Here is a 16,629-nt window from a genome sequence, read left to right as displayed (position 1 = left end):
CCGTTTTGTCATTCTACAAACAAAAACTTGCGCCATCAGAATAATTTCAAAGGTTTTATAATAGCATAGTCATCACACAGTTGGGACAAAGGGTTATGTACTGAGTCAGAGGCCTTTTCTTCTCTCCATCACATAGTATTGATCACAACATTACAGGTCAGAGCTACCGCTGAATGAAAACTGTTCATCACAAATGTAAATCAACATTACCTCTTCCACTCAATGTATTATTTTCCACTATTATTTTAAGCCTACAATGTGGCACTGGATCTGTCTCCCTCGCAGTTCGCCAATGGACAGTCTGAAGAGATACAATGCATTTTGGGCTGGTTGAGTATGTCCAGCAAGCTCATGCTACATACCCAGAAATTCTCGCTAATCTGGTCTACATCTGGGCATTTCTTGTGTACACAAAATCAACGTACTACACACTCAATTTGACGTCATATTTAGTACGAATTGTGCGTTAGTATGTGAGTTCTGAACCCAGCTATAGTGACTTGTCAAAGCAGGAAAAGCACAGGTGTTACTATTAACATAAACATGGCTGAGCCAGCAGAATGCACAATTCAAGGACCCTGCAACTGAAGCTGCTAAATGGAATTCAGCCATCATCAATCAAATGTGCTTTTAATTCTGGGAGAGGTCGAAATCTTCTCTGTGTAAAAAGGCCTATAAAGCACCATGTCAGAGATTACAGTCACAGTAAACATAACCCTGAATTTAATATACTAAACTGCATATTATCAACATATACGATCACATATACCAATATAACTGTAATAAGCAGATGTCAGCCATCTAGTATTCTGGTACAACAATCAAACAATGACTGCTCTGTGAAGAAAAGGAGATAAGAGAGTGGGCGAATGAGAAAGAGAAACTAAACTGAAACTGAAATTAAACTTTATCACATCCACATTTCATTGTCACTTAGTAAATTAGAAACTGCAGCAAATAAAACTCTCACAGCGGCACTCAGGTAGCAGCCACGCTCACATAATGGCAGGCCAACTGCCACAGCTTTAAATACTGGTAAGATGTCTTCCACTGCATATGTTGATCCTTGCTAATTAGAAGACAGAACTCATTTAAGAAGCACTTAAGCCTCTTTTTTAAGCAAAACCGTCCCAAAACACCAATTTTAGAGAATTTCTCACATGAGGTGCAGAATGCTGCATGGCATGGCAACAGGCTCTTTCCACCACATTCGGACTTGTCATTGCAAGAAAAGTGCAGGTGTTACTAATAACATTAACAATGGCACCATTATGTTCAGTAAGCCATGACAGTGTGACAGTCAGCCAGCGTGCACAATACCAGGAACCTGAAACTGAAGCAGCTAAATGGAATAAATTTAGCCATTATCAATTTTACTATTTCCCCCCGTGCTTTTCCGACAGCGACATGTAAAATTGTCTCCCGACAATGGTCCTACGCACCCTGCCGACATGTAGATTCTGTAAACTCGTCTGGGTTTTGTCGGGGACCAATGCTGCTCTCCAGTGGATGCACAAGGGTCAAGTGATAAGGCAAAAGGTTTGGCAAGGAGTTTAACTGTTTGCGTCAAATTTGAAGCCTTTGAATGGCAATGAGATATGCTGTTTAAATACCAAAGATTATTCAGTCTTTATCCCAACCCTGTACAAAAGGAATTCTGCCTCAGCATGAATCATTTCATTCCGGTCACATTATATCACAGAAAGAATTTTTTTTTTTTTTTTATCAGTTGGATAAATGAATAGGCTTTGACGTGCTTAAACTGACAACACCGTTAAAAACACAAGATGCCCATTTCCATTTGCATAGCGACTACAACGGTCTACTTGAAAGCTACATAAGCATAAATTATATTTGCCCATTTTATGTCTATATTTGTTACACTCTCCACAGAGAATCTTAAACATATGCTGAGCTCAGCCAAGACTCAACCATGAAACCATATCTGAGAGCCTTGTTGTGGAGCAACACACACATTACAGAAAAACAAACACACACATACACACACACACAGTTCCTGGGCGCAGCAGAGAGGAGGTGTTCCCAGCATATCCCTTTGATTTTGTGGTTCATTACATGCTATAGAAATGCTGTCCAGAGCAGCTTCATGCAAAACATTCATTCATTTCATAGGGCTGGTTCTCTTTCTCAGACTACGTGGGCAGGTGTTTAAGGGGGGAGTATGTGTGTATGTTTGTGCGAGGGACGGTGGAGCAATTTTTCCCCACCCTGCACTTTTCCCTGGCAAACAAAATAACGGAAGAAACCTGGAATGGTGCTCAAGACAGAGACGGATACTATGCATGTAGCAGAGAGCAAAGGAGTATTTTAGACAAGATGTCACTACAACAGAAAGCTGACAATTTACATCTTTTGCAGTTGTAGCTGTGGCTTCTCAGCAGCACACAAAACCGGGGTTGTATCCGTGACTCACATGGGGGAGGATGCAAATCACATACAACTGTGACGTCCTGGGTTTAAACCTGAGACCTTTGTAGTGACTCCCGCCTCCCTTTCGTTCCCTGCCTCTCTTGATTGTCAGCTATCACATAAAGCAAATGAGGAGCATGAGGCGAAAACAATAATCTGAATAAACAAACAAACAAATAAATAATAAAATTCATTAAATTTTAATAAAAACAGGGACATGAAATGGTGTGTGTATTATTGGATTGTCCCTGCAGGAACACTCCTGTCCCCTTTGATGAAACAACAAATAAAAGCAGAATACCAGGGATTTGGAAGATTGCGGAATGTCAAATGGGAATGATGTGTGCCTAAAAGAAAACACACATTTACTGCTCAACAACCCTTGATGGAGTTTCTCTGGCATAACATCCCACGACAGAAACACACTCACACAGGCACACACTACGGTAGACACAGTGAGGAGGCATGTTGGCATGTTCACAGCAATTACAGACAAAGCTGAAGGAGGCAAGCAAAGAAGTATGCTCCCGAGAACTCCTGAGTTGCCATGGAAACATGGGCTTCTGAATGAATTTGCTGGAAAAGGAGAGCGCAAGAGATAGAGTCCAAATTGTAGCATCAACTACACAAACCCCCTCTCTCCATCCCCTGGACTGCCAGGAGAAAACAGAGGCTGCAATTCCCAATGTGCCGAACCAATATTACTTATGCTTGCAGCCACTAGTACCGTACACACACACATCACACACACAGACACCATGTATTTATGCTTGGTGGACATTGTTATCTAGAGTGCCACACAACAGCAGCACGAGCAAATACATTTTTAACAGCGTCATTATGAGCAAGAATGAAACCCTATTTTCTGCTGTACTGTAATGCAGCAGAAGAAGGCACACATACGCACTACTGTCTTTGAGCCACAGCACTGCGAATTCCACTTCTTAACAGCATTTCACCATCTAGAATGATTTCTGTTCGCCAGACCAAAATGCCGCCGCACTGGCACTGTGCAGATGTCTGCTACAATGCAAAAATCAGATCTCCACTGTGCATTTTTATCTAAAACCTGTGATGGTGTGCCTGTTATCACTGCAGCCCCAATCAGTTCAGTTGCAGCAGGAACATTCCCCCTGCAAAAGAAGCCATCACTTACTCGTCATATTTAATGTGGTAAATTACGTCCTCTTCTCTCTCCTTGGTCTCTGTAGCTGCTGTAGAGTCTGTCTGAGAGGTGGAGGCTCCATTACTCTCGGAGCTTAACACAACATTATTCCTGTTACTGTCTGTGGTCTGGCCCTGGCTGTGGGCCTGTCCCTGCTCGGCCTCCAGCTTTCCATTAGTCCTTTTTGGGGGCCGGCCCACCTTGCCCTTGGTAGGAGTAATCTGTCCTTTGGGAGCGCGTGTCACATTTTCGATGCAGGCCTCAAACCAGGCACCGATGCTGACGTCTCTGCAGTCCACCAGCTCGTTAATCTGAGAAGACACAAAGGCAAAAATAACCTCTGGTCACTTTTGATCCCATCTGTCTGTTGTTTAAAGAAACACTCCATGCTTCAACCCATTCATTATATATCACACACTTTAAATAAAAGCATTACATAGAGTATCAGATTTTCAAAAATGTTTTTCCTAGCCTGAGGGGGGGGTAGTTGTCAGTGCAGTGTGAAAATCAACTTTCAGACTCTTAATCAATCACAGTCAAGACCACATTCCCACACAAGTCATAAATCTCTGCAAACTGATTGGCTAGACTGCTCACGTGAACTATTACCAGCTGCATCCTGGAACTTAAGAGGAACTCATTAAAATAGTAATGTGAGTAATATAAGTTATAGGCAATTTCTAGTAAATGGGTTGAGACATGCAAAAAAAAAATCATTTATACTTTCATTAGTTCTCTGCATGAAAATTCTTTAACACTGGATCAGTGTCCTAGTGAGACACATAATGTTAATCTTCAAACACTTGTGTGTGCAAATCATCGAGATGCATTCTTGAAATAAATTTCATCCATGGTGCTGTTCGGCTGTGTGTCCCTTTGTGAAAGTATATAAAATATTCACTGAGTCTGCAGTGAATGCTTAACGCCTGTAAAGGCATGTGACCTTGATATCCAGTGAAGTTGCACAATTTACAACTCCTCTTCTTAGTTACAGTATTGATCTCCCTGCATGGTGAACTAGACTTTTGGCATCAAAAAGAGTCCAGCCCCACACATATAACTGAGACATGTGGGTCAGCCAGCCAGCCGAGCTCAGTAGAACACAATAGAGTAGACTCGCCAACATATGGGTTTTGTCTATTTATAATCTGTAAATTGGTTGGTCAATGGATTGTAAAGACTTGTTTCTTATGTGGTGTGGCATGTCCCTCCCTGGCAAGGTCAGCCACATGCTTGTGTGCATGTCATTAGTCCTAATAAATTAAAAGCATTCAGGGTATCAGACCTAAAGACAGCGCCCTTAAATAATGAGAATGAACGGATGCATTTGGCACCAACACACATGCTCTCACACAAGGACACTTAACTACAAGGAGGCTCGGGTTATTTTGGCTACAACACTGTATCTAAGCAGTCAAGGTGCCACAGCACAATGTGGAAAGGAATGGGGGACTTAATGTGCAAAAATGCACTGTTAAGAACTGCTGTGTAGTATTAAATACAAATTTAGCAAGGCATATCAAAGAGGTATTTCACCCTGGTAAGACGGTCATTTCATAAAATTGGGCTCTCTATGTAGTTGAAAGAAATTTTTTACATTTTTAAACTTGGTGCTAACTGACCAGAGAAAACAGAAAAAAAGGACTGTGTTATTCCCTTTTGCTGAAAAGGTAGAACACCTACAACAACCAGAATACACTGGGCTGCACTGGACCACTAACCGTTCCAGTTGGTGGGTGGCGCACTGTGGATTGGGTGGTGCTTGGTTTTGGCTCGTCCGTTTTAAAGAATGGAAAAATAGCAGCCTGGTCACAAACTTTCTTGTATCACAGCTAAACAGTACACTAAGATATGCTTCTGAAAACATTTGTGGCGAGGAACAGGCAAAGTTACAGAATCTTGATGCATATTTGATCAGCACTGCCTACGCTGACGGTTTGATCTGAGCTCTGTGAGACGCCTGATTTTTTTTTTCTCCTCGGAAAGACACGTTCATCCAATCACAGCGAACAAACACAACAAGGTTAGGGTTAGAGTAAGGGGCTGGGGGGGCTTGTAACACAGAACTTACATAGACTTCATTTCCAAAAGATTGTTTGCAGTTTTCAATAGCAGTGGAGCACAAGTACATTTGGTTCATAATTTGATTTGATATCCAAACAAATGAGAGCGTCTTGTCCAAGAATCTCTGGCAGCGATTTGGCCTGCAGGGCAATAAACTTCTAAACGCTTCTAATTAAGCTACGAGTTGGACGGGCTAGTTTCATACAAAATCCTCACCTTGTACACACCAATTCCTGGGTCGGCTAGTGTGTTTCTGCTGGATGTGGGGGGCTGGGTGTCCCATGCCGGACTGGAGGACTTGAACCCATTTTTGGTACTGGCTGAGTTACTGGTAACGCTGGTGTCTGGCTTGGTTTCGATAACAGTGCTGGTATTTACGTTGCTGCTGTCATTGTCTATATTGGTGGAGGTTTCCATAGCAGCGGGGGAGGCAGGAGCTGGGGAGCTGTGGCTCTCCAACCTGGGATCAGGGGGAGGAGCTGAACTACAGGCAACACCAGAGGAGTCCTTGGTGGCGGGGCTGTCTGGAGGGTCGGTCTGTGAGCGAATCAGCAGCTGGACGATGTCATTGAGACCCACATTATAGTCAAACAGTGTCTGGCCATCTTCCATCTAAAAAGATAAAACATTAGAAATTAAAAAGCCACTGATGTGTATGAATAGGCACAGATGCAAAAAGCCATAATTTCACATAGTGCAGCAACAGACAATTATTTACATTAAGTCCACAAATGTCATAAACACTATTAAGTGGTATTAAGTTGACATTGATATCAAAATCTCTAACTAGAAGCCATTTTTTCTTCAAATCAAATCATAAAATTTGCCCAAAGATGGTGTATTTGAACAACTGCACATCAATAAAGACATCCTTTATTAAATTTTGTCCCAAATTCCTTTCCTAATAGGCATCCATGTGATATGAAATGAACACCACTGCGCCACGGAGTGCCCTCAGACAAATACACTCGGCCGCTTGTCAAGGACAAACAAAGAACACACAAGACAGAAGACAACATTGAGCACAGTGAGAAAACAACTATGTATTGTTACTGTGCCCAACAGCATACAGGAGACATTAAAGTACAAACACAGCGCTTCAATAAATCTACATGCATTTAAATACACCAGTGGTGTTTAAGGATGGTGCTTAGGAGTCTGCAGCAACAACATCTGTTCCCCGTTCTCAAATGAGTTGATGTTTAGCCAGTGATTAAACGTGTACGACTATACATCAAAGTGCTAACAGATTCAGCTTCTTTTTTTTCCTAATTCTTCTGAAGGTGGGAGAAAAATGATATTTGGAACAATTAGCATGCATGACTGGTAACGTGGCACTACTGGTTGGCCGCGTCTGTGCTCAATTACGTATCCAGTCCGATTGAAATGGTTGCCGAACTGCAGCTCCACTCACATACATCCCACACCGCTTTTCTACAAGAAATGAAAGAAAAATAAATAAATAAAAGAAATGAATGCATGAATTACAAGTCATAGGAGATGTAGCTGGGGGAAAGAAATGACTGGGTTGCTATGACAACCAAACGAGAGCACCCCCCCCTTCCATACCCCCATGAACCTGAATCATGTATACAATCTCTGTCGACAGTAACCCACCAACGCCACCACCACCATCAACACGGCCCTATCAGGCAGCGCAGCTTATAGGTATCAGAAAATGATTCTCTCCCTGTAAAAAAAAAAAAAAAAAAAATCCAAGCTCTTGACAAAAACGGATGAGGGCCCGTTTGAAACCCATATCTACTCTTCTACCACAACCAATCCACTGTTAAGTATACGGTACAGCTACCGCCTCAGGAATGGAGCTTATGGCAGACACGCAAACTCATTACAGACATCAGCTATTCATTTCAGCCCTCAACCCCACAAGCCCATTGTACTGGAGACACGAGCATGGCCGCAACTCTCACTCGCGCTCCCCTTCTCTTCTTCGTTATTTGACAGCGAGGAGGGGAGCGGTCGGAGGCGTAGCAGCGGAGCAGTAGAGGGAGCAAGCGTAATTTCCCCATCCCTCCGTGTTCTTAATAGTCTCATGAAATTTAGATCAGAGGAGCAGTGGTGCAAACACAGCCATCCCACCTGTCTGTCCGTCTTTCTGTCTATCTCAGCATTTCTTTGTCTGTCTCCCTGCATAAACTCGGTCTTCGATTTAGTCTCAGTAATTGTCTATCCTCCTGTCCTTTGCCGCTTGATACTGCATTAAGACAAGAAAGGCAAACAGACAGACTAATAGAAAACATCATGCACAGACAATGAGATTGCTGGTGTGACCCGCAGCAGGCAGCCTCACTGTTGAGAAGCGCTGGCTAGCTAGTTGGACGGAGACTCACGCAGACAGACCTGAGTATCACAACAACATACAGTAGAATTTCATGCAGCGCACCAAACCTCATAAATAATATCAGAGCTGTACCCGCTTTCCACAGCGACTTCATTGTGTGATCAGCCACTCGCTGCGAGGTGCTACAGCCCTGACATCAGTGACAAACAGCAGAAGAACCGCGAAAACAAAGAACCACAATCTACGCAGGCAATGTTGCAAGAAAATGCTTCATATATTTATGGAGGTCAAATCGCATTGACAGGAGTATTGGCATGTTCACGATCTCGAGCGTGTAGGACGAATAACATGATGAAGGATATGACATTTTCTCCTTCACCATAAAGGATGCAGAAAGAAAAAAAAAACACACACACATTGCTTCTGGTATATTCATTATTTGACTCAGTGAAATGTTGTTCAGTGTTCCAGAGGCAGACTTCAGTCCCAGGCAGACATCACAACAAAGCTTAAAACAAACCAAAGACACTCGAATTCAAGATTTCTGAAAAGGCTCGAGCAAATCAGAGACAAAAATCCTTGGCATGGCAGTGGAGTGTGTGTGTGTGCGTGCGTGCGTGTGAGTTCTTGCATGTGTATCACATTGTTGAGTGAAATAAAATTAACACCTCTCCACAAGGCTAATTTCTCTGTTGCATTTCGACAGGCAGTCATTCAAAGGCTCATTTCTTATTGTAACAGGCACCAAAGCACAACGTCGGAAAGAAGCTCAAACAAAGGCAAGCAAAAGACCTGTGGCTGCTAAGATACTGTAAAAACATACTGGATGTGCAGACCAAGATCCATGCTCATACCTCATTCTACCTCAGCTAATACCAATGATGGAATATATCTGCTAATATTCTGATAAATCTACGGCCAATAATACCTTTCATAGAGCAGAAACTGCAAGTGGGGAGAGATTTGGCCGTAATATTGTGTTACTTCAACATGCTGTCACACAGTATCTACCTGCAAGGCTGTAAAAGCTCTTAATGCAAGAATCATTCTGAAATTAAAGCAACACCCACTTAGTATCTACGCCTGCATGACAACAACAGAACACATTAAGTCACTGAGTAAAGGTGGACCCAAACCGAACAGACGCTCAGCTTGTGAACAGCCAAGGTCGGCAACTGCTTGGCCTGAGGGGCCCTCCCAACAATGTTGAAATTATTTAGTTATTTATTCAGGCTTTTTTTTTGTGGCCTTTATGATTCTTTAGATTTATATTAAATCTTTACTAATTAATAGTGTTAAGATTTTGTACATTTTCTGTTGGCATCACATCATTTAAGACATAATTGTGATGAACGCTAGCAAACAGACTCTAAACGGCCACTGAAATTGAAAGACTAAGAAATTGTTGTAGGCTATTTAATACCAGCGCCTAGTTCTTAGAAGATGTTTAAATGTGTGAAACCCAAGCCCCGCACTGCTGGTGGAGGAGAGATTTCATATCAGAGAAGAAATTAGTCTCTTCTGCTCAGGCAGCCCGTCCAAACCCCTTACTCCTACATGGTTTCTTCTTCGCCCTTGTCTCCACCCGCAGGCCCTCTTAGTAAAGAGCTGAGAAAAATAGGTCATATTTCCAAAAACAATGACATGGGGTGTGTCTGCATGCCTGCCATCTACCAGCCTCCCATCTTTGATCTTTTATCCCCCATTCTGCCCACAGCCATTTAATCGTTTACCAAAAACTCCCAGTTAATTAGCAGGAATTACCTGGAAAGGTGTTTTTTCGCTTCTGTTTGCAGCTCTGTTCATGACTTGATGTTAGTTCTAACAGCAGGCTTTCGGCACTGTGCTAAAAGGAGAATCTTTAAGCGTGTTGAGGCTGCAGCGTTCAGTTTTGGCAATTCGTTATCTCGTCCACATTTGTCGAATAGTGAAAAGGCTGAATAACTGCATCAAACAATATTTGCTTATCAAAACAGATCCAAATTGTCTTGGGATCTAGTCTACATGCTCAGGTCATAGCATTTCCACCTATTTTTCTGAATGTATGAAATGTGTGAAGCTTAATAATAAATGCCATTTACTGTAAGCATGGGGTTTGCAGGTCTAATTCAAATGTGACCAAGACTCAATTGCTAAATGATTTTGAGTTATGAACCCAGTCTTTTTAATAATATAAATCTGACCTAAATCCATAAACATTACTGAGTTTGGTATAGAAATAAAAAGCTTTTACTTGATCAAAATTTTAAAATTTTAAATATACTGTGCTTGCAAACATTACTGATGTAAACAACCCTCTATCATTCTTAGGAAGCACTAATAATAAACTGTCTATTGATAATGACAGACTAACCTGTGATAGCAGGCTGCAATTCTCCAAATCTGAGATGACCCTTTTGTTTTTATTTAAAGCACAAATTGCGATTTTGATCTTTATGTGTTTACAGCCTGCAAATAAGTGCCAATTTTTACACAAGAAACCTAAACCCAAGAAATTTGAGACAATTAGCAGCATAATAACCTGGCTGTCCTCTGGTAATCTGAGTTAAAAAAGGGAAACCCGACTATTCACAATGCAGGTGCAAGAGCTGACAGTTAACAGGTAGGACATTTGACCACTAAGCAAGCTAAAGCTACTATGAGAAGGAGTGGCAAAACTATGAAAACATGTGGGAGTGTTAGAAAGCCTGCAGTTGTAGTCTAGTTTGACTGCCTCTCTTTGTCTTTGCTCTTTGTCCAGCCTATCTGTTGAAGAAGGGTGTGACTGTCCACATGCACGGCTGCAGCCAACTCTGCTTCCCCCGAAATTCTGCAGCTTAGCAAAACCCAAAGAAAATCCATCAATCGAGGAGCCAACATCAATGTATGTATAATCAAGTTGTAACGATATCTAGGTCACAGCAATTGTCTGTGTGAAAGAGGGCAAGCCAATGAAGCTTTCCTGCAGCCCATTAGGCAACAGCTAACAGTGGACGACAGCCCAACTATCCAAACATGAAACATGTTGCTGCCTCGGTAGAAAAAACCCCCAGTGAACAACAGCCTTAAAGCTGAAGCACACAGACGCAACACAAGCTGAGCTTTAAACAACTTAATTAACAGGCCAAGTCGTGTTTTTTTTTCTTTTTTTAAATGAGTAAATTGAAAGTCCACTGCAAAAGTTGATTGTGGGCGTTTAGCAGAAAGGCTGCATGGACAGTGAAAGGTGTGTGTGTGTGTGTGTGTGTGTGTGTGTGTGTGCATGTCTGCTCGTAAATATGAGTGACATGAGACGTTGTTGTTCAAAGTGAAACAGAGAGACAATGTGGACTGCACCCTTAAAAAAAAAAAAAAAAAAAAAGACACTGAGGCAAAGTTGTGCGGCTGCTGGCTTGAGACCCTTCCGACTGAAGGGCAAGCATGACTCTGAACTGGCGAGGCAGCGTGCGCAGTGAGCTGGAGGGAAAAACAAGACGCCATTTTGAAAAGGAATTAGACTGAGTTATTCTGCTACAAGTCCAAATCCTAGCAGAGCGCAGGCATCACTCCAAGCATGTAAGGGCACTAGCTAGTGTACGCTGCGTGTCACTGGCTCATTCCTTGCATTACTTAACACATGGAAATCCCCTAATCTACCCTCCCCACTTATTTTCCATTGAAATGAAGGAAGCACAGGATTTACAACACAGGCCTAGCCTTTGTAACCACAGCTCTGACAGTCCATGACAACTCCAGCATAACAGCTAATTGATTGTTAATAAAGCTAATATAAATTTACTACATTGTAGCCACCTCTGTTGATGAAATTGTTCAATTGAAAGAACGGTCCTGCTTTGTCACTAAGGAGCTTCAGTTGCACAAGGGTTTTGATAATTGTAAGAAAATTGCTCAGAACAATGAAATTAGTTTACTAGCAAAAATATGGAAAATACATCCAAAGGCACTGGTGTAACACAATACCTTCCATCTCTTTTTGGAATAATGGTTTGCCATTATTTGGTTGGCCAAGTAAACCATTGTTGTTGACCAAAAAATGCTGTAGCCGAGAGGGATAAATACCATAATTCTGAGCACTGAAATCTCTCCTTCACAATTCCGAACTTGAAGCATTTTCTTTCCCTCCATCCTGCAGTATACACAGCACACAGAGACGAAAATCAGCCCATTGAGGCCTGTGAGTCAGAATTGAACGCTAGAAACTTCATTATCATTCAATTACACAACAGGATGTAGGCTAGACTACTTCAAAATGCAGAAAAAACATTTATAAAGGAATTTCATGGCCTCTAATACTGCCCGACACATACGAATGCAGGAAAGTGTGACTAAATGTAAACAATGTGAGATCAACACATCATGTAGACTGTTTGCTTCCGGGGGCTTATCTGCCTGTCTGAGTCATACTCTGTTAATATCAGCTTTGTTATGTTGTGCTAAAATACTAAATAAATCATGGCATCAGTGTCCTGCCAGCAATGAGTATCTTCTGCTTATTGCTCGTAGAACAGCTGGCAGGGTGAAGGCTTTCTCTAACCTTTTACACATATCGTGGGCCAGTCTTCCTGTCTTTTATATGTTGATTCTCGTATATACTGAATGTTTACATATTTGAAGAAGCGCAACATAAGTAGTGAAAGATAGAGACGTCTGTTCTAACTGAACTCTTGTCACATCACGGCACTACATCTAAGGTTGCGGGATATAAATTTTCCAAACACTGTTTGCATCTACTACTTTAAACGTTTCATTTACAACGTGAGTGTGTGTGTGTGTGTGTGTGTGTGTGTGGTAGATCATAAAACATGCCTGTGTGTGTTCAAAATGTAAACCACAGGCTCTGAGGCTGCACGCTGCATGCAACCATCCGCCATGACACGCACAAACACATGTGCCCATGTCAGGATGGCATCTTATAGTCTGCATGCCATCGTCTTCCCTAATGGCTGGCATTTAATAACATTAAACTAGCTTCAACCGCTACGTGGGAGAGAGAAAAGGTACACGAACATCTGTTCACAGTAATATATGAATCATCACATTTCTAACACAATGTGGTTTAACAGTGTGTGGAATTGCTATCCCACCAGGACAGTGACTAAATAATACAGCCTGAGCCGGGCTGTAGCCAAAAAAACAAAGATATATAGTTTTAGACTCAATTTGGTTTTGAACAATGACTGTGGTTTTTGCACAAGTTTCCTCCCACAGAAAGTGACAATGCAGTACTGTCCAAAACATATTTTTACCAGAGCACTGCTGGTTTTCTTGTATTACAAATAATAATTATTGTTAAAATGAATTCAAACAATATTTGTGAAAGAAAACCCCAATGTAATGAAAAAGTTGGGGTGGGCAATATGACAAAGTAAATACTCAACAAATGACAAACTAATTACTCAAAACCACATGCTAAAAAGGTTAAACTAATGCTGATCCATTTACATGTTTTCGTACTTTGCAAGAGCAAAATTTCAAAAATATATAGTATCTGTATTCATTGACGTCTCAAGCTGTGACAGAAAATCTTAACTGACCTCAGTTAAATCACAACATCTTAATGAGATATTTGTCATTATACAGTTATATAAAGTGACAAAGGGCTTGGGAGCTTATGTATAAAAGCTTGAGCATTTTTGCAGACTCCATCACTGAAGTAATGAGAAAAGTATAGTTTGTAATAAACCCAAACAACAGAAGTATTGGAGGCATGGAATCAGCAAAGATACCCAAAACATGTTTGCCATGTACCTCATTTTGGTGGAGTTAAATTAAACTGAAATAGAGCTCAGAAATTGTTTGCTGGATATGTCATAAATACTGAATCATTCCCTTACAAATCAAAATCATATGGTACAGAGCTTAGGCTTAATGTTCGGAAACTGGGTTTAACAAGAGAAAACATGCCAAGGCAGCATGCCACTCATCCATCTGAATCTGTGTGTTGGCCTGTATTTGCAGAAGAGCTGTGACAACTAATCGATTAGGTGTCAATTATCAAATAAATCGCCAAGTGTTTTGATAATAGATTAATCTGTTTGAGTAATTTTTTTCAGGAAAAAAGTCAAACTTCTCTCATTCCAGCTTCTTAAGTGTTAACGTTTTCTGGCTTCTTCACTCCTCTATAACAATAAACTAAATATCTTTGGGTTGAGGACAAAACCAGACATCTGAGGACTTCATCCTGGGCTTTGGGAAAACACAGATGGACGATTTTCACCATTTTATAACATTTCATAGGCCAAGCAACTGATCGATTAATTAAGAAAATAATCGACAATTAAAAGAATCATTAGTTGCAGCCCTGCTTTTGCACTATAGGACTGGCAGGCCATGAGGAGACAGGTGGGCATCTTTACAGCAGACAGCCTTGTCTGTCCTCACAGTGTGTGTGCATATCTTAGTGGGTGTAAACACAACTACACTTGCTTTTGGATGTCAAGGCACGTGGAGCCACGAGTCCCCTCCTCCCTCAAATTATAATTAACATCATCATAACACACCACATGCACAAGCCTGATGGCTCACTAATGGGCTCGATGCAGCTAAGAGCTACTGCTGTCACGTTACCGACACAAAACAGATATGCGTTGTTAGTGTATATTTAGGGATGTTACGTGTGCAAATCAAGCTGTTGTTAATTCCGTTAAACGAGTGCTCGTCATTGAGAGAGATGGGGGGCGTTTTGTTTGCACTGCACTAGTTTGGTCTACATGTGGAAACAGAGGGCGATGTTCTCTTTTCTCTCTCGCGGCAATGTAAACAAACATGTCTACGGCGATGAGACATTTGTTGCATGCGGGTCTCCTCGGCGCCAACCCAAAACAATGTGATATGGCTCCGTTACACGACCGTGCATCCATGTAACATCGCCGTTTTTTCCTCGGGGGCTGGCACACCACGTACCCCGGGCTCTTGCGCAAGAACTATTGGCGAATTCCTGTCAAAACAGGAAGCTCGCATGGGTCCGAAACGGCTACAACACCAGAGGACCACTCACTCTCCTCCAGCACCAAACCCTGCCAAAGCACCGAAAACCGACTGTTGCATGACGGGGTGACACAAAAATTATGTTTACCTGCTTCCCTCTGTAGAACAGTCGCTGCTGCTGTGGGCTTACATTGAAGATGTCCTGTATTTTCAAGCGTAAAGACTCAATTTTGGTCAATCTAGAAAGATCCTCAACGGTTCGCGTCTCCTTCCCGTCTATCGTACGAACCTGGATCCACATCGTTGCACCGCCCTATTATGCTTCAAATAAATAGCAATAAAGCCGAATATGGACACGAATGTTGTTTTCCAGGGGGTAAAAGGAGACACAGAGGAGGAAAATATTCACGGCTCCATTGCGTTTTCCTCTGCAGAGGTAACGTCGGACTGGCTCGCGCAGGAGGTGTCTCACATGAGGTCGCGGCGCCAAGCAAATCTCGCGAAATAACGTTTAAGCGAGCACAGTTTGTAGTTAAAGGCACAGCTCTCCCTTTCATGAAAAAAAACAAGACACGTGTCTGCCTTCACAGCACAAAAGTGCGCTACTGTTATAGTGGTACAATGAGTCAAAAAATATGTCTGGAGACAATTAATGTGTTCTTCCTGTCAATGGAGTAACCCCCCCGCCCAGATCAGGGCCTCCCTAGGGTTGAGTGCATGGCTGGATCAGTAGTAGAAAGTACATTTTCAGATTTTCAGGTACTTATTTATTCCATCTTTTGCATTCTTCTTCTTTATACTTCTACTTAACACCATTTCTGAAAAAATACTGTTTTTTTTTTGTGCACAATTTGGTTCCTCTTCATTGTGGTTTTATTGTATATTTCATTGCCTGGATAGAGGAGTACAAAAAATTTGTAATTTTATGCATTTATGTAGGAATAAATCTGAGTGCATAAATGGAAGCACATAATAATCATTGCTAAAGCTAATGTCTAGTATAGCCTATATACAATAATGTAATTTTAACAGGGGCCATTCCTCTGCATTATGGGTGCTACTTTTTATACCTTATGTTCATTTGATTTCATTGACAGTACTTTTACTTAGCTAAGATTTGGAATGCACTGCGTGTACTTGCAGTACTACACTGTTGTTTTACTACTTTTACTTATTGAAAGATCTGATTACTTCCACCAGTGGGTCAGATTAGCCTGCTTGGAGCCAAGGGGCAAAAATTAACCTTGTGCTCCTCTTCCACTCTGTGCATTGTGTGCAATATTCCTATGCTGAAATATTACATAGTTTAAGGTTAACTGTGTGGCAATTCAATTAAAAACAATTTAATTCATGCACCATGTACAAGGGCACAGTATCAGCTGAGATAATTAAGGTCTTAAAACTAGATTTTGAGACATTCTTCAAGACATGCCCAATGAACCATCAGGCAATGAAGCAGGACTCATCTTAAAGTCATTATCGTGGCATCTGATATTGAGCTTTAGAAGTGCATTTTCCTATATTTCCAAACAAAATTACAATTAAATTAGAAAGCAATCACCACACAGTGAACCTGGGGCTTTACTAGCTCCTGTGAGACTGGGGGACCAGGGCAGCTGGCTGGTAATCTAGTATATTATAAGATGTCCTGCTAATGACTAAATCATGTCTCTCGTCTTTCCAAAAAGACAGTTATGCAACTGCAGCACATTCAGAATGCTGCTGCCATAGTTCTAACAGGAAACAGTAAAACTGAACCCAT

General features: G+C 41.6%; 1 protein-coding gene across 2 annotated transcripts in view; it reads right to left on the bottom strand.

Moving 5' to 3' along the window:
• LOC121623061 (E3 ubiquitin-protein ligase UHRF2-like) overlaps positions 1 to 15,295 on the bottom strand; it is a 33,408-nt gene extending 18,113 nt beyond the window's left edge. Inside the window, exons 1-3 of one of the 2 annotated variants that reach the window (XM_041960188.1) lie at positions 15,016 to 15,295; positions 5,876 to 6,271; positions 3,587 to 3,906 (exon numbers count right to left, since the gene is read on the bottom strand). In XM_041960188.1, the coding sequence (XP_041816122.1) occupies positions 3,587 to 3,906; positions 5,876 to 6,271; positions 15,016 to 15,168 (869 nt within the window). In that variant the 5' untranslated portion in view covers positions 15,169 to 15,295. The remainder of the gene's footprint in view (positions 1 to 3,586; positions 3,907 to 5,875; positions 6,272 to 15,015) is intronic. The other variant, XM_041960189.1, reaches the window with a different exon arrangement.
• Between the last annotated feature and the right edge of the window lie 1,334 nt (positions 15,296 to 16,629).

This window comes from Chelmon rostratus, chromosome 19 (genome assembly GCF_017976325.1).
Source record: "Chelmon rostratus isolate fCheRos1 chromosome 19, fCheRos1.pri, whole genome shotgun sequence".
NCBI classification, from domain to species: Eukaryota; Metazoa; Chordata; class Actinopteri; order Chaetodontiformes; family Chaetodontidae; genus Chelmon; species Chelmon rostratus.
This window is presented reverse-complemented; position numbering and strand designations above follow the sequence as displayed.